Raw genomic sequence first — 25,669 nt, forward strand, 5'->3', positions numbered from 1 at the left:
TTGAAGTTGGCACATTTTGCAGTTGGTAGTTTTGTGAGTTGGTCTTTATCCACAAAAACTGGGATGGAATTTGTTTGAAAATGTTCTCTGATTTTAATAATTTTGTTTGTGAAGTAATCAGCTAAGTCCTGGACTGAGTTTGCTATGTGATGTTGAATATTTTTTTGGTTTGAATGGCGTTAAAGGTTTTAGAATCGAGAAGAGAGCAGTTGTGTTTTTGACTTTGGAGATACGAGTTGAGTAATAGTTCTTTTTTGCCTGATTAATTTTATTTTTGTAATAGATCCCTTGTTTTTTTTATTTATTTAAGTTGGTAAGTGTTAGGTTTCGGCGCCAGTGCCATTCCAGGAACCTTAATTGCTTTTTGATCAGTGCGAGTTCAGAAGTATACCACGGGTTCTTAAGTTTTTGGGGAGAAATGGTCCGAGTACGAAGTGGAACTAAGTTGTCTAATAGAATGCTAATTGCTGAGTTCCATAGTTCGATTTGCTCATCTAAAGTTCCAAGTTAGTGGAGATCCCATTGATGCCCTCCCCAGCCATCCTACCAAATCACCACATATGGGATACAGACCATGCAAGTCTGTCCAGTACTGGCCTTAGTTCTTTAATTTACATCCCTTCTTTTCTAATTAGAGATCCTCTATGTTTATCCCACACTTTTTAAAATTCCATCACTGTTTTCTTCACCCCTTCTCTCGGGAGGGCATTCCAGGCATCTACCACCCTTTCTGTGAAAAATAATTTCTTAACATTGCTTCTAAGTATTCCTCCCTGCAACCTCAAATTATGCCCTCTAGTTTTACCATTTTCTCATCTCTGGAAAATATTTGGTTCTATATTACTACTTTTCAAGTATTTAAACATCTGTATCATATCTCCCCTGTCCCTCCTTAGAGAGTTGAACGGGGACAGAAATCCCACCCGTCCCTGCAAAAATCCCACCCGTCCCCACCCGTCCCCGTGAGGAATCCCTCCATCCTCACCCGTCCCCGCGAGAAATCCCTCCGTCCCTAGCCATCCCTGCGAGGAATCCCATCCGTTCCCATCCGTCCCCGCGAGGAATCCCCTTCGTCTCCGCCCGTCCCTATAAACTTCAGAAATAGTTATTTCATTTAATTATGCTACTGAATTAAAGGCTCTGGTAGAGACCCATTTACAAATAAGCAAAGACACTTTATTCATTTGGAAATATTAATTGGGAAGAATACATACTTTGTAAATGGGTTTCTACCAGAGCCTCTAATGTAAATATAAATACTCAGCTGATAAGAACCCCCAAGCTGTCAGCTGAGGACTTCCTTTGCAGTTGGCCATGGGTCGCTTTTGCCAAGCTTGGCAGGCAGCAGTAGTGTCCCTGAGTCACAGATGCTGGCACCTCAGTGGCTCATGGATGTTGCCAGCGACTGCTGTGCTTGGTGGAGGGGAGTTCTGGCCATCTCTAGAGGAGGTCCTCTGCTGGCGGTGATTGGGGATTCCCATCAGCCACAGCAAGGGTCAGCAAGTACTTCAACACTGTAGAAATAAAACCAGAAATGCATTTCCTTTTCTTTTGAACACAATACAAAGACATCTGCTATATACATTTCTCAAAGCTAACATATTTTAGTCAATAAATTCTGTTTTTTACCTTTGTTGTCTGGAGACTTATTTTTCCATAAAGTTGGTCCCAGTTTCTTTTTTCTGCTTTGCCATCTTCTGTAAATTATTTTTGCTGTCCATTGGTTCCTCCTACCATGGTCCAGCATTTATCCCTTTCTCATCTTTTGCCCCTGTCCACCAGTCCCATGCCCAACATTTCTCCTTCTATCACCCCTCTCCAGCACCATGCCACATCTCTCCCTCCATTCCCTTCACTCCCTTCACCACTATGTCCAATATTCCTCCCTCTTGCATCCATTTCAATCTATCCGTTCTACCACAATATTTCTCTCTCAACTGTATCTCAGTCCCTCCCTATGACCAAAAATTCTCCTTTCTTCCATTCCCCGTGTACACAACCATCTCTTTCCCTCCCTTCATCTGCCAGCAAATTACTATCCAAATATAATAATAATAATAATAACAGTTTATATACCGCAAGACCGTGAAGTTCTATGCGGTTTACAATGGTTAAAAGATGTTACAAATTACGGTAAGTAGAATTAACAAGGTTAGAAGCTAGTTATTAACAGCGCTAGAGATCAGTTATTGTAGAGTAGGATTCTACAGGTTAGTTGCCTAAATACTTCAGGAACAGATATGTTTTTAGGTGTTTCCTAAATTCCCCATAAGTAGTAGGCATGAGCAATTGTTCCAGATCTTTGCCCCATAATGCCACTTGATCATAGTTGCAATTTCATTGGAAAGAAAAGCAAAAACAGTATCATATCAGCATATACATTACATAATCAAGTCAGTATGAAATGACTTCTAAAAGGGAATGTTTACCCAATATTTTTAGATATATATAAAAAAAAAAATAATAATTACTTCTGGTATAATGTCAACATTTTGCATGCTGTCAAAAATGAAATAATTTTAAAACACACTTTGCCAGTTAAATGTTTCTGTTTAATCCATTTAAGAGATCAGCCAACAGAAGGCAACATACAGTATATATAGCTCTGCAATGCTGTTTTTAACATTCCATCATGCTGTGTGCCACTTTACATGTTCTATAAACAAAGGAACATCTGTGATTTTCAAATACTGCTGTGTGACCTTGAGTAAGAATACCAATTCATTGCTGTTACATTAAACAAGCTATTAGGTTTATATTTCTTGATACACCGCCATTACTGAAAACATGTCAAAGCCAAGTACAATCAATCTATCATTGGTTACCACTATGTGCCTTTCTAAATGCTTTCTCATTTAAACCTTGCTTGTAAAGCTCTCACCTCCAAAATAGGAGTGTTTGGTGGAATTTTTCTTTTAGATGGAACCTAAGGATATTTCTGCGGGCAGGTGTTACACCATGCTGGGAAAAGCAAGTGGTTACAAATGTAACATTGCGCCTTGTAGTTGTAGGGGTACCAAGCCGTTGCTGCGAAGAACTCTCACCAGGGGCCTGTACCACAGTTTTCCGCCGTTTCACATTACTAGCACCGGACATGGTAAAATACTAGAAAAGGCCACAGCAGCACATCCACCACACCCTCACCACTCCGCCAGCCGCGAGGCTCCTCTTCTATTTCCTGCCTGCACTGCCGCAGCACATAGCCGACAGAAGTCTTCCCCGATGTCAGCGCTGACGTCGGAGGGAGGGCTTAAGCAAAGCCCTCCCTCTGATGTCAGCGCTGACATCAGGGAAGACTTCCGGTCGGCTATGTGTGCTGGGGCAGGACAGGTAAGAAAAGAAGACAAGCCTCGTGGTTCGAGATGCAACAAACCCCGCAGGATCCCCACGACCCTAGGGGCGTCCCCACGGAATCCCCATGACCCTAGGGGGCATCCCCACGGGATCCCCGCAACCTGAAGGGGGAACCCGCGGGATCCCCGCGGTCTCGCGGGATTCCCGTCATCCCCGTTCCCATGCAACTCTCTATCCCTCCTCTCCTCAAGAGTATACATATTAAGTCTTCCAGTCTCTTTTCATACTTCTTTTAGTTCAAACCCCTTACCATTTTTGTCGCCTTCCTCTGGACCGCTTCATGTCTTTTTATATCCTTCACCAGATACGACCTCCAAAACTGAACACAATACTCCTAATGAAGCCTCACCAATGACCTATACAGGGACATCAACACCTCCCTTCTTCTGCTGGTTATTCCTCTTTCTATATAGCCTAGCATCCTTCTAGCTACAGTCACCACCTTATCACACTGTTTAGATGCCTTTAGATTCTCAGACACAATCACTCCAAGATCCCTCTCTCCATCTTTTTTTTTTCACTATTTTATTGAATTTTTCAAATACAAAAATGTATAATTAAAAAATTACAATGAAACAGTACTACAATAGATTAAGCTGCATATTCACAAAACATAACAGTCAGTTAAGTTTATCATTAGAATCCTTACAATGCTCATCTAGAAGGGCCTATGTTAAAGTAAAACGAAATTTTATTTTGCTTGAGTGCTATTATTTCTTCATATTTCCTGATAACACATAGATGATTCCACCATTCAAGAAAGTTAAGCCTAGAGTTATCTTTCCAATTACATATAGTATGACGAATGGCTATCTCAATCATAGAATCAAATATTTTTTGAATGATGTTGGTAACGAGATATCTGGGTTTGATGAATGCAGTATGATAGATTTATAAGACAAAGGTAACATATTCATATTCATATTTATATTCATATCTCTCTCTGTCTTTATATCCTTCACCAGATACGACCTCCAAAACTGAACACAACACTCGCAAGTGTGGCCTCACCAATGACCTATATAGGGACATCAACACATCCCTTCTTCTGCTGGTTATTCCTCTTTTCTATACAGCCTGGCATCCATCTAGCTACAACACCGCCATATCACATTGTTTAGATGCTTTTAGATTCTCAGACACAATCACCCCAAGGTCCCTTTCTCTGTCGATGCTTATCAGCCTCTCACCTCCCTGCACATATGGTTCCCTCAGATTTCTACCCTCCATATGCATCACTCTGCACTTCTTTGCATTGAATTTTAGTTGCCAGACATTAGACCATTCTTCTAAATTTTGCAGATCCTTTTTCATGTTTTCCACTCTCTCTGGGGTTTCCACTCTGTTACAAATCTTGGTATCATCCGCAAAAAGGCTAACCTTACCTTCTAATCTTTCAGCAATGTCGTTCACAAACATATTGAACAGAATCAGTTTCAGCACTGATCCCTAAGGCACTCCACTGAGGCATCTTTTCTTCCTCCAAGCGAATTCCATTAACCACCACCCTCTGGCGTCTGTCCGTCAACCAGCTTCTAATCCAGTTCACCACTTTGGGCCCTAACTTCAACTCAATAGAGTTTTGTTTAAGAGCTTGCTATGAGGAACCTTGTCATAGGCTTTATTTAAAATAAGTAAATTATATCTTGAGCACATCCTTGATCCATTTCTTTGGTCACCCAGTCAAAGAATTCAATCAGATTCGTTTGGCACGATTTACCTTTAGTAAACCTATGTTGCCTTGGATCTTGTAATCCATTAGATTCTAAGAACATAAGAACTGCCATCTCCGGATCAGACCTTCGGTCCATCAAGTCTGGCGATCCTCACATGCGGAGGCCCAGCCAGGTGTACACTTGGTGTAATTTTAGTCACCCTAATCCCTCTATGCCCCTCGTAAGGAGATGTGTATCTAGTTTGCTTTTAAATCCTAGAACGGTGGATTCTGCAATAACCTCCTCTGGGAGAGCATTCCAGGTGTCCACTACTCGTTGCGTGAAGCAGAACTTCCTGATATTTGTCCTGCACTTGTCCCCCCTTTAGCTTCAGTCCATGTCCTCTTGTCCATGTCACATTGGGCATTGTAAATAATTTTTATTCCTGCTCTATTTTGTCGATTCTTTTCAGTATTTTGAAAGTCTCGATCATATCCCCTCGCAGTCTCCTTTTCTCAATAGAGAACAATCCCAGTCTCTTAAGTCGTTCCTCGTATTCCAAGTTCTCTATACCTTTTATTAGCTTCGTTGCTCGTCTCTGCACCCTCTCCAGCAGTTTTATATCCTTCTTTAGGTTGGGAGACCAATGTAGGACATAGTATTCCAAGTGTGGTCTGACCATTTCCCTATAAAGCGGCATTATAACTTTCTCCGATCTACTCGTGATTCCTTTCTTTATCATGCCTAACATTCTATTTGCTTTCTTTGCCACTGCCGCACATTGGCCGACAGTTTCAGGGTCCTATCTATCATTACACCCAGGTCCTTTTCTTGTTTGCTCTTACCTAGAGTTGCACCTGACATTCTATACTCGTGTTCCTTGTAGAGAGTTGCGCGGGGACAGAAATACCACCCATCCCCGCCCGACCTCGCCAGGATCCTCTCCGTCCCCAGCTGTCCCCATCAGGATCCTCTCCGTCCCCACCTGTCCCCATCAGGATCCTCTCTGCCCCTACCCGTCCCTGCAAGGAATTACCGCCATCCCTGCCCGTCCCCATAAAAAGCAGCAATTACTTCTGACAGGATCATCAATTCCACAGTTTATTTTATGTTTGCGCTGCTGTTTTCCTTGTGGAATCTCTTTGGTGGAACCCTTTTTTTGTTTTCTGTTCAGGTAATTAACTTATAGACCCCCTTCTTTTACTAAGGCTGAAATGTCCTTTATATTATATGGACAAACCCTGCTTCCAAAGCCTTCCATCCCCGTGGGAATCCCGTTGGCTAGAGGGGGGGGGTCCCTGTGAGAGTCCCATGGGCCAGAGGGGGGTCCCCGTGGGAGTCCCATGGGTTATGGGGATTCCCGCGGGAGTCCCATGGGCTAGGGAGGATTCCCACGATCCCTGTTCCGTGCAGACTTCTAGTTCCTTGTTCTTTCTGCCTAAATGCTTTACTTTGCACTTTTCCACATTAAACTTCATCTGCCATTTCTCCATCCATTTCTCTAATTGACACAAGTCACTCTGGAGTTCCTCACTATCCTTCTGCGATCTGATTGCCTGGCATAGCTTTGTGTCATCTGCAAACTTGATGATCTCACTGGATGTTCCTTCTTCTAGGTCATTGATGAAAATATTAAATAAGATGGGCCCAAGTATCAAGCCCTGGGGCACACCGCTAGTCACTTTCTCCTAGTCTGAGAACTTCCCATTTATGCCCACTCTCTGCTTTTTGTTCTCTAGCCATTTGCCTATCCATCTTAGTATATCTCCCTTTATGGCTTTGCAGTTTCCTGAGAAGTCTTTCATGTGGAACCTTGTCGAATGCTTTCTGGAAGTCCAAGTATATTATGTCCACCGGTTCTCCACTATCAATTTGTTTGTTCACGGTCTCAAATTTCATTATCCTTTCCTTCAGCAACGTTTCCATTATTTTTCCAATAACTGAAGTAAGACTTACTGGCCTTTAGTTTCCGCTTCATCTCTGCAACCACTTTTGTGAAGAGGGACCACATCCATTCTTCTCCAGTTCTGCAGAACCTCTCCCATCTCTAAAGATTTATTGAACAAATATTTAAAGGACTCGCCAGAACCTCTCAGAGTTTCCTCAATATCTTGGGATGGATCCCGTCTGGTCCCATAGCTTTGTCCACCTTCAGTTTTTCAAGTTGCTCATAAACACTTTCTTCTGTGAATGGCGTGGTATCCACGCCATTCTCAGGTGTAACTTTGCTAACCAATCGCGGTCCTTCTCCATGTTTTCTCCTTAATACTTAAATATCTTCTAATGACATGTAATGGAAGGTTGGTCCCTTGTCCCCTTCCTCATAATCTAGTTGTTTGTCCTCCCTCTTCCGTCCAATGATTTATTTCCCACTCTTCTGGTTCATTGTCTTTTCCACTTGTTGCTATCTCATCCTTCATCTATCTATTTATCCAAAACTTCTGCAGTTCTTGACCCTTCTTCCTTCACTTCACTCTTCTCTTTCTTCCCCTCATTCTATCCCCAAACAGCTGATACTGAGATTTAAAAAGCCAGCTCCTCCTCTGCAGTAGAGGCTTCATCCTCTCTGTTTTGTCCTCTCCTCTCTTGTCTGCTGCATTCCCTTCCCTCTTATTTTTCCCTTCTTAACTATTATATTCCGTCTCATCTCCTTTCTTCCCCATTCCTAAAGTTCTCTTACCTATACATATTCTCATATTTCAAAAGGGTAAATTAGAATAACTCCTAGCCCACATCAAAGCATGGATGTATCAACCTAGTTCTCACATGAGGGCATTTCCACATCTGTTCTTTCCGCTCCTCTTTAATTGCTTCTCAGATCTCATCCCTATCCTCAGTGGTGGTACACTTCCTACTTGCATGGCATATTCTTTTCTGTTATTCACCTTGCTCTTTTCTCTTTTATCCTCTTTTTATAAATTCCTCATTTCTGCTATATTCTGCCTTCCTTCTCTCTACTATGCTTCTTCCATTCTAATTTCTGCCTCCCCTTTTGCAGATTCTTCCTTTGTGCTGCTCTTGATACCGTCTCCTGCTCCTCCCTATCCTGGCCACATACTTTTTAATGCATTTTGAATTATCTTTTTAGACAGTAGAAGGTAACATGTATAAGGGTGTAAAGATTATTCCAAGGCACTGTGCTTCTTAACCTTCCATGTGCCTGGTGTAGCAACGTGAGTGCATGCTTGTTATCTCCTTCCTCCTATATCTGATTAGTTATCCTGACTATGGCTAAACCAATCAGTTGCAGGAGGTGGGAGATATGCAGCAGTCTGCTTTGTTGTCTGATCTCAATAAGTCAGACAGAAAGGTTACAATCATTCTAATTACTGCCTCCTGGCTTCCTTAGGTAAAGAGGACATCTTGCACCTCTCCAGTATATTGGAAGTGAAAAGTATCAGCTTTATTAAATAAACAGAAAATGAGCCAAATAATTATGTTTCTCATTCTTTATCTGTATGTCAAGGATGGGAGTGCAGAAGAATGGCAGCCATAAGGGTTTGGGGTTTTTTTACATTATAGTTTCAGGTAGGCCCAGCTTAGCATCTATGCCTTGTCTGCTCTCATTGCCATGTTTCTAATTGGTGGGTGCTTTTTCAGTGAAGATGCATTTAATTCATACTGAGAATTTTTGTTGGCCTCCTGTATTACTTTAACAGTTACTAGACATGCCCCATGGTGCTGTCTTTACTGAGAGTATGACCACCTGGAGGGGTTCACATACTCGCCACTTCAGCCAGACATCTGGTAGGTGACGGAAACCATACTAACTCCACTGCATTGTGCTCATTAGCAGGTGCACTTGCCTATCTATGACAAATAGAAGAAGATGAACAATTTATTTCTGTAGTGCTACCAGACGCACACTACTGCACAATGTACACGCAAGAGACAGTCTCTGCTCAGAAGAGCTTACAGTCCAATTATGACAGACATATAGGTCAAAGGGAAGTCAGAACATAATGCTCAAGTAGGGAATTGGGGGGGGGGGGGGGGGGCTGATGAGGTGGAATCATATAGGACAAAGGGGAGTCTGAGTTTACTACTACCGTGTTTCCCCAAAAATAAGAAACTGTCGTATATTAATTTGGGGTCCAAAAAAAATCACATAGGTCTTATTTTCAGGGATGTCTTATTTTTTTCATGTAATGATCATCTCTCCCTTCCTCTCCCTCCACCCCCAATTCTTCCTATTTCCTTTCTCTTCCCCACATGTGCAGCATCTTATCCTCCTCTCTCACCCATTCCCTTGTGCAGCATCTTTCTTGCCCTCCCTCCCATCCCTTGTGCAGCAGAACCCTTGCAGGTTTCTATCCCTCCCTTCCTCCCATTCCCCATGTAGCATCTTTCTATCCCCTGCCGCCGTGGCACACCTCCCCCCCTCTGCCCGATGTCTCCCTCCCATCTGAACCGTGAGGCAGGAATACCTTATAACAAACCGGCAGTGTTGGTACTCAGCAGCAATCTACACAGGCTGCTTCGTGGCCTTCTATCTCCCGTGCGTTCCTCTTCACTGTCATCTGCCAACCTCATTTGCATGCACGATTTTATGAGAATGTCTCGCTTTTTTAAATTCGCTATCAAAACATAGAAACATAGAACCATGATGGCAGAAAAGGGCCACGGCCCATCTAGTCTGTCCACACTAATGGCCCACCCCCTAACTACCTCCATGAGAGATCCCCACATGCCAATCCCATCTTTTCTTAAAATCTGGCATGCTGCTGGCCTCAATTACCTGTTGTGGAAGATTATTCCAGCGATCAACCACCCTTTCGGTTGAAGAATATTTTCTAGTGTCGCCATGAAATTTCCCACCCCTGATTTTCAACGAATGCCCTCTTGTTGCCGTGGGTCCTTTAAGGAAAAAGAGATCGTCTTCCACCTTGATAAGGCCTGTGACATATTTAAACGTCTCGATCATGTCTCCCCTCTCTCTGCGTTCCTCGAGTGAGTATAGCTGCAACTTACCCAGTCGTTCCTCATACGGGAGATCCTTGAGACCTGAGACCATCCTGGTGGCCAATTCGCTGAACCGACTCAACTCTCCGCACATCTTTTTGAATAATGCGGCCTCCAGAATTGTACACAGTATTCCAGATGGGGTCTCACCATTGGTCTGTACAACGGCATTATGACCTCGGGGCTTACGGCTGATGAAACTTCTACGGATACAGGCCCATGATTTGTCTAGCCCTGGATGAAGCATTTCTCCACTTGATTGGCAGTCTTCATGTCTCGCTAATGATCACCACCAAGTCACGTTCTGCTACAGTCCTTGCTAGGATCTCACCATTAGAGTGTAAGTCCTGCATGGATTTTTGCCGCCAAGGTGCATGACCTTGCATTTTTTGGCATTGAAACTTAGTTGCCAAGTCTTTGACCAATGCTCCAGCAGGAGTAGGCCCTGCATCATACTGTCAAGGCATTGAGCTTTTGTCGGGCACTGTGCTTTCATCTGTTGTGTCGGTTGCCTACTATTTTGCATAGTTTGGTGTCATCGGCGAATAATGTAATTTACGGCTACGTTAGCAGACTCTCGCTTTTAACACGTTTTTTTTTGAGATCTTGGCCTGAGTTCCTAGCACAAGCTAGTACTGCACATTCATTTTATTTAAATCACTGTTCTTCAACCACCAGTCCGTGGACCGGTGCCAGTCCACGCAGGGCCGGCGAGATTGACGTGCTGAAATTTCCTGCCGGGTGTATAGCAGTGCTACACCAGTCTTGGGCTCCCCGACTGCGGTGGTGCTGACGGCAGGCTGCTGTTCCACCCAGCCTCGGGCTCCAGGTGGTGCGCAAGGCCAGCGTGTGGACTGGGGCCATCGGCAGCATCTGGGCCTTCCCTCCGCAACAGCTCACTTGTGCAGCAAGAATCTGCCCACATGCAGGATGCGCGCAGGCACCCAGCAGTTGTGAGGGTGCCTCTGCGTGCAGCAGGTTGAGCCCATGCAACTGCGGGGACATGCCGTGTTCACATGCCGCCACCGGGTTGTTAACAGCCTCAGTAAGTGAGCGAGCAATGTGGTGCGGCGTGGCCCTGAGCTTTCCTGTTGGCGGGCTGCTCACTTGTGGTGACTTGGCAGGGTGGCGGGTAGGGGTCACTGGCTCGTCTTGGGCGGCAGGGCCTGCAGTGCAATGCTGTTTTTGCCGGCTTGTTTGGAGGGGGGCCGCAACTGTGCAGGGCACGTGTGGGAGTTTGGGAGCAGGGGTGAGCCCGATCATGGGGAGCCTCCGACAGTGGCTTTCTCCCCTCCCAGCAGCTCTTGTACTTGCCAGCATAGTGATTCACTTTGGCAGCCTTGGGGCTTTTGCTGAGTCGCCGCTTGCCTCTGATGATGCAACTTCCTCTTTCCTCAGAGACTGCCTAAGTGAATTGTTGCTACAGGGAAGTACTGAATGCTGCTGGGAAGGAAGCGGAGGGAGGGAAGGGGAGGAAGCCACTGTTGGAGGCTGGGAAGCTGCTGGACAAGGAAAAATAAAGGGAGAGCTGCTACTGAACCTGGAGAGAGGAAGAAGAAGAGATGCTGCTGGGAGGGAAAGGGAAGGGAAGAGAGTTACTGCTGGACAGGGAAGGAGGAAAAAAGGAATGAAACAACAGGGAGATTAGAGGAGGAGAAGGTGTCAGGGTGGAATGGAGAGATCAGAGGAGGGAAAGGGGAGAGACTGAGAAATGAGAAAGTAGAGCAAGATTGATGATGGGAAGGGGGTCAGAAAAGAAATAAGGAGAGAGGGAAAAAGATGCTAGATCTGGTGTAGGAGAGGTAAAAATGAAGAGAGCAGTGAAACTGGAATGAATCATATAAGAAGGAGAGAGGGGGTGCAGGCTGGATGAAAAGGGGAGAGGGGCATAGAAAGAAGGCAGATACCATATGGAAGGAGAAGAGGTCAGACAGTGGATGGAAGGGGCAGATGCTGGATTGAAGAGACAGAGAGTAGACGCTGGAAGGAAGAGAGTGAAAAGAAGATGAAAGCAGAATCCAGAAACAACAAAACGTAGAAAAAGTAATTTATTTCTATTTTGTGATTAGAATATATCATTTTTTTAATATGTATCCTGCTAGAGCTGGTGTTAGACATAACTGGGGGCTACAAAGCCCAGGCAGTACTTCTTTATCTTCCAGCTGGCTTAGGGCTCTCTCTGATCAGGGGGCAGTTGCCCTAGTTGTACTCCCCTAACACTATTCTTGTCATGTGTGACTGCGGTATTCTGTTAGCATGAGCATTCTGTAAATAATTTGGCTTATTCAGTTTTCTTGATAGTAGAGGGGATATATGTGAAGGGGAGGGGAGACAAGGGTTTTGTTGATCCTTGTTCTGTATTATTTGATTTAATAAAATGACAATTGTACAGAATATTGTTTCTTTTTATACTTAACAAAATACATTCAATATAAAATCATAACTAAGGCTTGTGCGGATAGGATCAGATGGTTTGCGGGGACTGAGTTCGCGGAGACGGGGCGGAAATGAGGTTTTTTATTTCAGTCTTAGTAGTTTGCCGATCCACAAAATAATTCTTTTATTTCCGCCGGTCCATAAGTGTAAAAAGGTTGAAGAACACTGCTTTAAATCACTTTAGCTGAACTCCCTGATTACTTTAATCCTTAGTCTTAAGGACCATCTGCCTTGGTTACAGCTTTTATCAAACTTTACACACTATGTACTACTCACACACAGTTTCTGCAGGCACTCCTTCCCAATCTATAGCAGTTTCACTCTGTAACATCAGGGAAGCTTTCTTCCACTTCTATAGGAATTTTCCCAGTAAGGAACTTTTCCTCCTTTAGGGTAAACCTGCTCCTGCAGCCATTCTCTCCTAGCTTGGTGCTGCCTTGAAACTTCCTGCTAGCCAGCCTTACTGTTCCTTTGAACTAGGCTTCCTTGTGGTAGAGGCACAGGACTTCTGCTCTGCTTCTAATGTTCTGAGCTGCCCCTGGAGTTTCTCCTCTGGGAGTTTCTGCCTGCCTAATCGGATTCCCAGGTGTGCCTTATCTCTTACACTGGGACAGCTGCTGAGCACTCCCTCTCTGGGAATCACTATGGCCCAAATTCACTAAGCAAACCGATCATGTACTGATCGGTTTGCAACCCCTTAGCGACCCCGGCCTGTTTCACTTACCTCTCTTCCGACCATCCTCCGATCCATTCATGCAAATGAGGGCAACAGCATGCAAAATAGGCAACACCGACTGGGCTGGCTGATCAAAAAAAAAACGACTGCTGAGGACCAGTCGCTGAAGCCCTTTCTGGCTGCCCTGCCTTCTGCCACCCTGCTCTCTGCCCTGTCAGCCCCTATCCTGCAGCCCCGAACACGCTGCCTGCCTGCCTGCCTCCCTTCCCCGCACTGTCCTTGGTTTTAACCCACGGGCTTAAGCGTGTTAAAACCCACGGGCTCCATTAAAACAATCGCCTTTAAAAAAAACTAAGCCGGCCCTGAGGTCCAGCGCATGCACAGACCATCTACAGATGGTCTGCGCATGCACGGGGATCGCTATCGGAGCGATCCGGGAAGACAGATGGGGGCGTTCCTCCAATCGCCCCCATCTGCATATTGGTGCTTCAGGTAATTCATCGGACTTGCCCGGATCAGGCCCGATCGGTCAGGGTTCGTGAATCTATGTGTCTTTAGCACAAAGCTTCTTTCTGCCCCACACACACACACTCTTAACCCTTTCTGTGTCAGCCAGCTCTGGCTATGGTCTGAGCTTAAATTAGTAGCCTTCTCATAAAAGGGATAATAAATAGAGAATGCTTTTAGGAATCCTGTTCCTCCCTGTAGGAACCTTCTGTAGTGACTACTCCCTGAATTCTTCTGATGCTGGTAACAGATTTGCTGGGCTTATTTAACTCTTTAGGGACAGATATAGTGCTAGTGCAGGGTTCTCCGTATGACATTATATCTATCTATCTAAATCTATCTATATAAATAAAACTATCCAGTGGTGTGTGTGTGTATGTATACCCCTCCCCCCCCCCCCCCCCCCCCCCCCACACACACACTGGATAGTTTTATAAGAGCCTATTTGAGAATGTAAAACACTGTTCTATATGCTCAAGTTCCTTAAAATTACCACCTAAATCAGAGATACATAATTATGGTCCTTGAGAGCCCAGGCACGTCATGTTTTCAGGATATCCACATGAATATGCAGGAGAGAGATTTGCATGTACTGTCTCATTGATGTGCAGGTTGCTTTCTGCATATACATTATAGATATCCTGAAAGACTGACCTGCCTAGGGCTTTTTAGGACTGGAACTGCTCAACCCTGACCTTAGTAGAAACATAGAAACATGACGGCAGATAAAGGTCACGACTGCTCCCAGCCTCCTCTTTGACTATGCAGACTCAGACAAAATTCTGTTTGTGTCATGAGCTTTCCTTCCCAGTTGTAACTGAGGAGGAGCAAGGTGTGGGAGAAGGGAAATGGTGATAGTTCTTCATGTTCCTCTATGTCAATATATCTTTCCAGAGCTCAGTTCATACACCAGAGCTCAGATTTTCGAGCTCTACCTATACCACACCTTGCAGCCCAGTGAATTCGTCCCACCTTGGGCTCAGATTCAACCTTCAGTCTCCAGCTCTTGCATTCCTAGTGACTCACAAGAATGCTTTTAACTCTCTCCTGCCTGCTTATAGCTTCATGAGGACAATAACATTTCAGACATGGCAATCCAGAAGTGAACTGGAACACTGCCAGACTGATTCAGCCAAAACAGCCTATATACTATTCGTGAAAATAGAATATGAAAGAAGGAGAGGACTAGGGTGGGCTTATGATCTGTGCATTTTGCAGTGATAATCAAACATTTTCCATCCAGGGCACAAATTGGATGTTTAGGCCTAGACCTGTTTTAATAACGAATATGCGCCAACAGGTTGCCCAAACTGAGCAGATAATCACTGGATGGATGAAGGCGTACCCCCCGCCCTCACACACACACACACACTCCCCCAGTGGATACTGACCCCTCCCACACCCCAAAGATGTGATTAAAATAGTACATACATGCTTGTATGACAACTGTAGCTGTTATGGACAGTCCTATGAGCAGTAAGCAGGTGTCTGGGGTAGTCTGGTGATCAATGCAGTGGACTTCAGAGAAGGAGACCCAGGCCCATATCCCACCCTAACTAGTACACTTAGAAACATAGAAACATGACGGTGGAAAGTGCGAGCCCACCAAAACCCTATTGTATTGACAAATAGGTGACCCCTGCAGAAATAAGGGCTATTGAGATGGTATACATTGGGGACAGTAGGTTTTGGGTGAGTTTTTGAGAGTTTACCATACACTGTAAGAAGGTTATGGTGAGATGTGTACCTGGCACCCTTTAAGTAAAATTCACTGCAGTGCCCCCTAGGGTGCCCCTTTGCTCTGCTGGGATGTCTTTGTGGCCAATCTACTAAAAATGTTGGCTCCTTCTATGCCCAATGACTTGTTTTGTGTGTTTTTCATTTGGATGTTTTATTTAGATGCACTAAGGACCTGATTCTGTATAGGATGCCGGTCTCAATCACACACTGGCATCCGATATAGAATTACATCTACTTACGCCCTGATTCTCTAACCGGCACCCTTGTCAACCGGCACCAGTTAGAAAATCACTCCTGCCTGATTGCAAAGATAAAAGAACGTCTTCTCATTCAAATTGGTAACCAAACTTCAGGATTGCAACCGTCACGTTTGAAAAGTCACTCAGAGGTATAGAGTTCTTCAAGAAGAGAGTTGCGCCCTCTAGTGATGAACCAAAGTATATTTTCAGTCCGTTGCAACTTTATTAGTTCTGGTTACGCTCCAAGTTGATTACAAAAGTAAATAAATAAATAAATGTCTTTACAGTCTTTCAACACTTGTATGAAAATACTTTGTTTTTTCTTATCTTTACAAATCGTTTCAAATGAACATCGCTCTGTGAGAAAATTGAGAGCAGTTTGATAATTCAGTTTATAACAGGTTCGGGGTCTCTACGTGGCCCCGTTTCGATTCCTTCTTCAGGAGACCCTATTGTATGTAAATTGAAAAAACCTTTTCAATGCTGATAGAATGCTTTCTATCAGCATTGAAAGGTTTTTCAATTTACATACAATAGGGTCTCCTGAAGAAGGAATCGAAACGGGGCCACGTAGAGACCACCGAACCTGTTATAAACTGAATTATCAAACTGCTCTCAATTTTCTCACAGAGCGATGTTCATTTGAAAAGATTTGTAAAGATAAGAAAAAACAAAGTATTTTCATACAAGTGTTTGAAAGACTGTAAAGACAATATTTATTTATTTATTTATTTACTTTTGTAATCAAACTTGGAGCGTAACCAGAACTAATAAAGTTGCAACGACTGAAAAATATACTTTGGTTCATCACTAGAGGGCGCAGCTCTCTTCTTGAAGAACTCTATACCTCTGAGTGACTTTCAAACGTGACGGTTGCAATCCTGAAGTTTGGTTACCAATTTGAATGAGAAGACAGTTCTTTTATTTGAACTCTAATATTTTTCTGACTTCCACTAATATTTAACTATTAGTACCCAGTGACATTATAAAGAAATTATGATTGCAAAGATAGGCAGCTCAGCTGATTTGTAGCACAGGAATCTCCAATCAGCTGAGTCAACAGGACTCCCAGAAAACCGTGGCTTCGGGCAATCCTGCCAGCTCAGCTGATAAGGGGGAAATTCCCCTGCTGCAATCAGCTTAGCCAGCTACGGTGGGAAGAGGACCCCCAACACACCCCAAGATTGGCAGAGGGATGTCCACTCCCTTCCCACTCCAAGATCAGATCTAAATTATGAGAAAGCATCTAAGTCCAAACAAATGTCCACCTAACAGCCATAATCAAACAGGAAACATGTCTAGATTTCTTATTTTATTATGGCTGCGAGATGGAAATTTTTTACACTGAAAACGTTTAAAATGAATAGCCATTTTCCAACTCTTGAATGCCAAAAAAATGAAAAAAATCACCATTTTCTAAAACATGGCCATAGAGTTGTCCCTGTAGAACAGAAGAGTAGCCTAGTGGTTAGTGTAGTAGATTGTAAGCCAACAGACACAGGTTCAAATCTCCCCTATAGCTCTTTTTTTAATTGTAAATGTGATCCCTTCAGGATCTGAAACATACCTATGGTACCTGACTGTGCACCAAGTCAATAGCCTTCAGCCTTTCAGGTGTCTTCTATATTTGGGACATAGGTTTTTGGAAGACTCAGAATTATAAACCAACCCCGCTTCCCCCCCTTCCCAAAGAAACCCCCAAACCTGAAGTGCAACTTGAACCTGGTTCCCTTAGTTCAAAGCCTACTGTACTAACCACTAAGCTACTCCTTTAAATTCTGTACTGCCTTATTCAGAAATGCTATAACAGTGTTTCTCAACATATGGTACAGTACGCGGGCCACTTGTTGGGTACATGGCCTGGCCGCCGCTGCAGGGGATCCTTCCCTGCTTGCCCGCTGCTGAATCCGTTTCTGGGGATCCCTCCCACCCTGCCCGCTACTGAAACCACTGCCTGTGATCCCCCCTGCCTGTCTGAATGCCCACTGCACCCCCCCCCCCCCACCCCGAAGCCGTCCCTGTTAATTTGTCAGAGCCTGACTCACTCTATCCTCTTCCAGCAGCATAAAATCTGTTCTATTACTTGGGATCTAGCTAGGTACTTGTGACCTGGGTTGGCCTCTGTTAGAAACAGGATACTGGGTTTGATGGACTTTCAGTCTGTCCAGTATAGCAAATTCTTATGTTCTTATGCTATCTGGGCATGTGAATTGCAGTCTTAAACGTAGACTCCTCTTAAGTTTTAGATCCTAAATTTTAGGTGAACAATTATCTGAAAATGTATGCTTCTAAATTCAGTTTAAAATTAGGAGCCTAATTTGCATTTCTAAATTTATATGCTCAGTTTTTTTTCAGTCTATTGGCTTCTATTTTGTTGACTGCATCAATGTAATTGATCACAACTTTGCTCATTCTAACTGTATGCGATATTCAAACCTGCTCTGAGAAGTGTAAAAGCTTCCTATGCACTGCATCAGTTTTAAGGCTTTTGAAAACTGAAGTAATTGCCTTCTTGTCTCCTTCATTTCTTTTTTCTTTTTGTAATTGTTTATTTATAACAAAAAACAAGGCATCAAAACAGCAGTACAATATAAAAGTACATACATCAAAACTACAAGACCCACTAAAGTCAACCCCTCCCCCCGGTAACAGCATGTAGAGACATTCAACCCCCAAGATCCATATAACCCCACTGATGGGTGTCGTAACACCCAAGGAAACGAAAAGAGAAGAAAGAACAGAATCGAAAAAATGAGCACAAAACCAGAAAAAATACAAACACCCAATGCCCCCAGACCATGTCTAGTTCCATCAATCAACTCACAGCAGAACTCCCCATATCTAATCCCTCCACTACCAGGTATCTCGCCCAAATATCATGATATTGCTGCCATTTTCTAGTCAACAAGGCCAAAAGCCTGTATTGCTCACATACCCACCCCAATTTCTCTCTCATTAGGGTCAAAGTAAGTGTAACAGTGCTTCGCCAGTGGCGAGCCACATTCAGCCTAGCCACTGTGAATGCCAACCAGTCTATCCTGGGTATCAACTGCCCCCTCCTGCGGGAAACCCCAATAAAGCCACCTCCTCCCTTTCCTCAAGGGGCACCTAAGAAAGTTCCCCATATATTTAAACACCAGCTCCACCACATGGGAAAAAATGTCTACATGTCCGCTGTCCACATCCCCGCCAACATTTCTTTTTCATATATAAATGTCGATAAGAAGAAAATGACCTACATTCCCGCATTTCCTAAAAGAGCAAATTTTCATTTTATGTTGTGTAATTAGTGATTCCTCCAGTATAAGATAAACGGCTGCCACATATTTCTTGATGTTACTCAGATTCAAATTAGGTTTATGCATGCCTCTAGTTAATCAGCATATTGCTTTTCCCTTGAATGCTGAATTCTGATTCAAAAGCACCTCCGATTGGGCTCCTTGTACTAAGGCGCGCTGATTTAGCACACGCTAAATATTAGTGCTTGCTAAACGCTATCACGTCCATAGAATATAATGGACATGTTAGCATTTAGCACGCGCTAAATCGGCTAGCACGTCTTAGTAAAAGGACCCCATTATTATTAGAGAAGTCCCTGAAATCCAGAGTGGAACAATCGACGTGCCAGCATGCAAAACATAAGGCAGAAAGGCAGTGTGGTAAACCTAAAATCTGTTTCGTCCAGTCGTAAGGCGGAAGTCATTATGCCATTGTATAGATCCATGGTGAGGCCCCACCTGGAATACTGTGTGCAATTCTGGAGGCCACATTACCGCAAGGATGTGCTGAGACTGGAGTCGGGTGCAAAGAATGGCCATCCGGATGGTCTCGGGACTCAAGGATCTACCATAATGAAAAACGGCTTGACAAATTACAGCTATACTCGCTCAAGGAGCGCAGAGAGAGGGGAGACATGATCGAGACGTTCAAGTATCTTACGGGCCGCATCGAGGCGGAGGAAGATATCTTCTTTTTCAAGGGTCCCACGACAACAAGAGGGCATCCGTTGAAAATCAGGGGCGGGGAAACTACGAGGTGACACCAGGAAATTCTTTTTCACTGAAAGAGTGGTTGATCGCTGGAATAGTCTTCCACTACAGGTGATTGAGTGCCAGCAGCGTGCCTGATTTTAAGGCCAAATGGGATCTGGCACATGGGATCTATTCACAGGGCAAAGGTAGGGGAGGGACATTAAGGTGGGCAGACTGGATGGGCCGTGGGCCCTTATCTGCCGTCTATTTCTATGTTTCTATGTATTGGAGCATTCTCTGTTTTATGTGAAGGCACCATGTACCAACTCATGAGCAGTTTGCAGAACCCTTACAACCTTCAGTGAAATACAGTTGAGATATCCCCTTATGCATGCAGTTTGCCAAAACGTGGTTGCACTGGTTTTCCTTTGAATTTGATTCACCAAGGTTTTCTGCGGTTGCCACGCTGCCTGTCCAGCTTGTATTGTGATTTCTGGCACTCCTGTTGTTGCACCTTGGTAGAATTCTGCCACCTCTTGTTCCCCCTAATCTAGAGTATCTCATCTAGGAGTGGCTCCCACCCAGATTTTCAGCAGCACTATCTGGATAATGGCACTGAAAATAATCTCTGATTGTCTGGGCCCTATTTGGGTAGTGCCAGAAAGCCAGAGGGCAGAGCTTGAAGTTATCTGCACACTCACACACGCCCCACCGCACCCCATTATTACGCCTCTGACCATAAGATATTGGGTGAGTAGGGAGTTCTTTGCCTTTATTCAGAGCAAGTTATGGCATTCTTTGGGGAGTAGCAAATGCATAACTCATGTAAATGTCTAATTCTAATTACTAAAATGGCTTGATTTTATCAGGTAATTATGGGCCAAATTAAGGAGAGGTGGAGACACTGTCAAAAATGATCCTTATAATAATAATAATAATAATTTTATTTTCTTGTATACCACCCCACCAACAGTTCTAGGTGGTTCACAACAGAAGAACTGAAACATTCAGTTAAAAAATACAATTTCAAAAAACACAACTATTATAACTACATCTGTTAAATACAGCATCAGATAAAAAGTACTTTAAAAATACAGAGCCTAATAAAAAAAACCTATCTTAAATATCAACATTCTTGTTTATCAAAAAGGTGAGTTTTCAATCATTTCCTAAATGTAAGATAAGAATCAGCGGACTCATCCAGGAGTTCAACTTCCCCGTCTGATATTCCAATGTCCTGTCCAAAAAAGTCTTATAGCGACAGGCCCTTTGGGGTAGGGAAGAGGAAACATACCTGAATTTCTGGTACATTTTAATGAATTAAACAGTTTCAGGTAAGATACCAAATAGGAAGGTAATAAACCCAAAAGAGCCTTATAACAGATACACCCAAACTTAAAAAATACTCTGGCCTCAAAAGGCAGCCAATGCAGTCTAGCATAAAAAGGACTAACATGATCATACTTCTTAAGACCAAAGATTAAACAAACTGCTTGCATTCTGAACTAATTGAAGCCTTAATAAAATCTTTTTTGGTAGCCCCCAAATAAACAATATTACAATAATCCAGAGTTGACAGTACAGTAGACTGGACCAGCAACCTAAATGAGTCTAGATCAAATACTTCTTAATGGACCTCAATTTCCACAAAATTGCATAGCTTTTTTAAATTAATGAATCCGTATGCTTCTTAAAAGTTAAACTATACGATCCAGAATTATTCCCAAAATTTTCAAAATTGGCACTATCTCAAAACTGTGACCCATCAATTGAATAGTTGTTTCCTGAATTTTATCGTTAGGGCTAGCCCAAAATAACTCCGGAATTAAGCTTTAGTCTGAACTGTACCATCCACAATTCTACCTTTTCCAAAACGTTAGAGATTTGAATAGCTATGATATACTGAGAAACGGAGCTAAATGGATAGTACTGGCACCGTCACGGCTTAATATGTATATGAATACCACTGCTTATATGGAGTACCAGTGCTAAATAGACACTTGAGTGGTGGCGCTGATGGTTAACTTTATTTAGTGATCCACCAGCTGAAAATAGACCTTCTTATTCTTATTAACCTTTGTTCTGTTGCATTCAAGTGAACTAATGTGGCATTCCACATCTCTTTATCCTAGAGTGCTATGGTCTTCAAAAGGAGCTTTTGATACCGGGTCTGTTATGTGTTTTATAATATAAGGGCATTATTTTTTTAGGAAATTAGCTGCTTTCCTAGAGTACAGAAAAATTAGGTGGTTATCTTGTGGGTCCTTAGATTCCATCAGTGTCCCCAAACAGAATTTTCCAGTGTTAGGGGACTGATATTGGGACTAGGAAAAAGGGGCTTTCTCTTGCACCAGCCCTCTCCTTTTCCAAGCCTTGGCAAATGGCATCTACCTCCTTATTTCATCGTCAGCAGTAGCATAGTCCTTCTCCTTCCAGCCTCCCTTCTCAGCACCTGCATCATCCTTCCTTTTTTTCCAGGTCATCTACAGGCATACAATACAAGGGGGCTGTGGTGAAATGTGCACCTGGTTGCCCCACTGCTCTGCTGAGATGTCTGTGTGACCAGTCTACTAAGAATGCTGGCCCTTCATATGTCCCAATGGCTTGCTCTGTGCATTTTTCTTTTGAACTTGTGTTTTTTTCCAAAAGTGGTTCAGAAAGATAAACACACTGACCACAAACACATCCATTTTTGAAAACACAAGGTAGATGTTTTGCAGTTTTAAAAATGGGCATGTTTGACACAAGATTTTTGGGCATGTTCCTTAAAATGTCTAAACGTGGATCTGGACATCATAAGAACATAAGAATAGCCTTACTGGGTCAGACCAATGGTCTGTCAAGCCCAGTAGCCCATTCTCATGGTGGCCAATCCAGGTCACAAGTACCTGGCCAAAACCCAAGTAGTAACAATATTCCTTGCTACCGATCCAAGGCAAGCAGTGGCTTCCCCCATGTTTTTCTTAATAACAGACTATGGAATTTTCCTCCAGGAAACTTGTCCACACCTTCCTTAAAACCTGCTACGCTATCTGCTCTTACTACATCCTGTGGCAATGCGTTCCAGAGCTTAACTATTCACTGAGTGAAAAAAAAATTCCTTCCATTGGTATTAAAAAGTATTTCCCTGTAACTTTATCGAGTGTCCCCTAGTCTTTGTACATTTTTGACAGAGCGAAAATCAATCCACTTGTAGCTGTTCTACTCCACTCAGGATTTTGTAGATTTCAGTCATATCTCCCCTCAGCCATCTCTTTCTGAGCTGAAGAAACCCTAACCGTTTAGTCTTTCCTCATATGAGAGGAGTTCCATCCCCTTTATCTTCTTGGTCACTCTTCTTTGAACCTTTTCTTGTGCCACTATATCTTTCTTGAGATAAGGAGACCAGAATTGAACACAATTCTCCAGATGAGGTTGCACCATGGAGTGTACAGGGGCATTATAACATTCTTAGTCTTGTTAACCATCCCTTTTTTAATAATTCCATTCCTGTTTGCTTTTTTGGCTGCCGCCACACATTGGGCAGAAGGTTTCATCATATTATCTACCATGATACCCAGATCCTTTTCTTGGATGTTAATCCCCATGGTGGACCCTAGCATCCAGTAACTGTGATTTAGATTATTCTTCCCAATGTGCAACACTTTGCATTTGTCCACATTAAATTTCATCTGCCATTTGGACGCCCAGTCTTTCAATTTCCTAAGGTCCGCCTGCAATTTTTCACAATCCGCATGCGTTTTAACAACTTTGAACAGTTTAGTGTCATCTGCTAATTTAATCACCTCACTCATCGTTCCAATTTCCAGATCATTTATAAAAAAGTTAAATAGCACTAGTCCCAGTACAGACCCCTGCGGCACTCCACTGTTTACTCTCCTCCATTGAGAAAAATGACCATTTAATCCTACCCTCTGTTTTCAGATAATCAATTCCTAATCCACAACTGAACTTTGTCACCTATCCCGTGACACTTTAATTTTCTCAGGAGCCTCTCATGAGGAACTTTATCAATAGCTTTCTGAAAATCTAGATACACTATATCAACAAGCTCACCTTTATCCACATGTTTATTCACACCTGCAAAGAAGTCAAGCAAATTGGTGAGGCAAGATCTCTCTCGGCTGAGCCCATGCTGACTCCGTCTCATTAAATCATGTTTGTCTACGTGTTCCACAATTTTATTTTTTATAATTGTTTCTACCATTTTGCCCAGCACTGAAGTGAGGCTTACTGGTCTGCAATTTCCCGGATCTCCCCTGGAGCTCTTTTTGAAAATTGGCCGTAACATTGGCCACCCTCCAATCTTCAGGTACTACAGACAATTTTAGCAACAGGTTACAGATCACTAACAGCAGGTCAGCAATTTCATGTTTGAGTTCTTTTAGTACCCTGGGATGTATGCCATCTGTTCCTGGTGATTTATCACTTTTTAACTTGTTGATTTGGCTTAGTACATCTTCCAGATGCACCAAGATTTCTTTCAGTTCCTCTGCATCATCGTATCAAAAATAGCCTTCCACATGTTCCACTTTTGCTTATACCCTAGGCTGTCTATTAAAATGCTCTATTGCATTTTGTGTTGATATTGTAAGTAGCATACTGTGCTGCACTATATACTGTTTGAATATTTTTACTGCTGTAATTGTCTGTTGCCTGTGTTTGACTTACTCTTGCTGTATCCCACCTTGGGTGAATTTCTTCTGAAAAGCAGTAAATAAATACTAAAGGCTGGATATTCAAAATGATTACCTGGCCAGAAACATCTCCTGGTCAGTTTAATCACCTGTTCAGGACTAATTTGACCAGTTAGTGGCTTAAAGCAAAACTGGCTATTTTGGGAGTGTTGAAAGGGTGGAGTCAGAACTTTGCTGGTTAACTGCCGATATTCAACAGTTAACCGGCCAAGGTGACCGCATAAATAGGACCACATAACACTTAGTCCTATCTTTATGTGGTGCCCCGTAGCCAGTTAAGTACTAAATACTGCACTTAACTGGTTATTATGCAGCAGGTTCCAGAAACCCTGAAAATTCAGTGCCAAAATTTGGACATGGTCCAGCATTGAATTTCCGGACATAATGTTAGCAGTGGCCATTTGAATATTGACTCCTAACTGACTAACTAACCAACAAATAAATAAGTTTTTATTTTTACTGATTATTGAACATTTTTGTTCATTTTAATTTGACAGAAAAGTGATGCTCTTGACTTAGAAGATCCCCATCTTCCAGGATGTCACTGGATGCAGCTGCCCTGTCTCGTCTGAGAGGAAGTATACTCCGCAGGGTGGATGACAACTTTGAGCCATTGGTAGATGATGACATTGAAAAGGATGAAGTGAGGATTCTTAAAGTATGTTTCCATAGCAACAGCTCCAACTTAGGGAAGAATTTCAAGCTCGTGAAATGCAGTATCCTGACTGAGATTCGAGTAAGTAAAATACCTCTTGTGGCATGTTTCCATGTTTGCTTTTTGAAGCATGTGTTCTTATCATTAAAAATCTAAAGGGGTAGTTATTAAACTGTGGTAAATCTAATTTTTCATTGCTGTAGCAGGAAAGATCAAATGTTCTGGTGACAGCAGTGGAAAGATAGCAGGTCTGATTTGGAGCATTCAGCCCTTTAAAGGTCCAGCCATTGTTGAAAACAATTACCTGCCTCATTCTTCCCTTCAGATTCTCTAAACATACTGTACAGTCCACTAATCTTCTGAACATCAACCCTCCAATCATTTTAACTTATATCCCTTCCCCTCAATTCTCTTTACATACATCCACCTGACCTGTTAGCAGGGGGGTCTCCCTAGTGGCTAATCAGGTGCAGGAGAAATCCCTGATTACATCTGCTCTGGCAGTGCCTAGTAGTGCTGCCCGATTCAGGAAAAAAAATTTCGATTTGATTCAACCTATTGAATCGATTTTTCGATTTGATTCGATTTGAATTGGGTGTTTTTTTTTAAAACATCCTGGTAGGTTTATTTTATAACCTCTTCACCCTTTTTATAGCCTCTTCATCCCCTTTGCCTTCTCCTAACCACACTGGCACTTTGGTGTAAACAAACAAAAAAAGACTTTTCCTCTCTGTTAAATCCTAGCCCACATTTGTGGTCTAACACCAGCTCTGGCAG

The 25,669-nt window shown here is 43.0% G+C and overlaps 1 protein-coding gene across 5 annotated transcripts in view; it reads left to right on the forward strand.

Annotated features, from left to right (window-relative positions):
* Positions 1 to 25,669, forward strand: part of PTK2B (protein tyrosine kinase 2 beta) — a 295,556-nt gene that overhangs the window by 105,351 nt on the left and 164,536 nt on the right. For all 5 annotated transcript variants that reach the window (XM_033937098.1, XM_033937096.1, XM_033937099.1 and 2 more), the window contains one exon: positions 24,735 to 24,973. In XM_033937098.1, coding sequence (XP_033792989.1) covers positions 24,776 to 24,973 — 198 coding nt within the window. In that variant the 5' untranslated portion in view covers positions 24,735 to 24,775. The remainder of the gene's footprint in view (positions 1 to 24,734; positions 24,974 to 25,669) is intronic.

This window comes from Geotrypetes seraphini, chromosome 3, assembly GCF_902459505.1.
Source record: "Geotrypetes seraphini chromosome 3, aGeoSer1.1, whole genome shotgun sequence".
In the NCBI taxonomy this organism is placed as follows: Eukaryota; Metazoa; Chordata; class Amphibia; order Gymnophiona; family Dermophiidae; genus Geotrypetes; species Geotrypetes seraphini.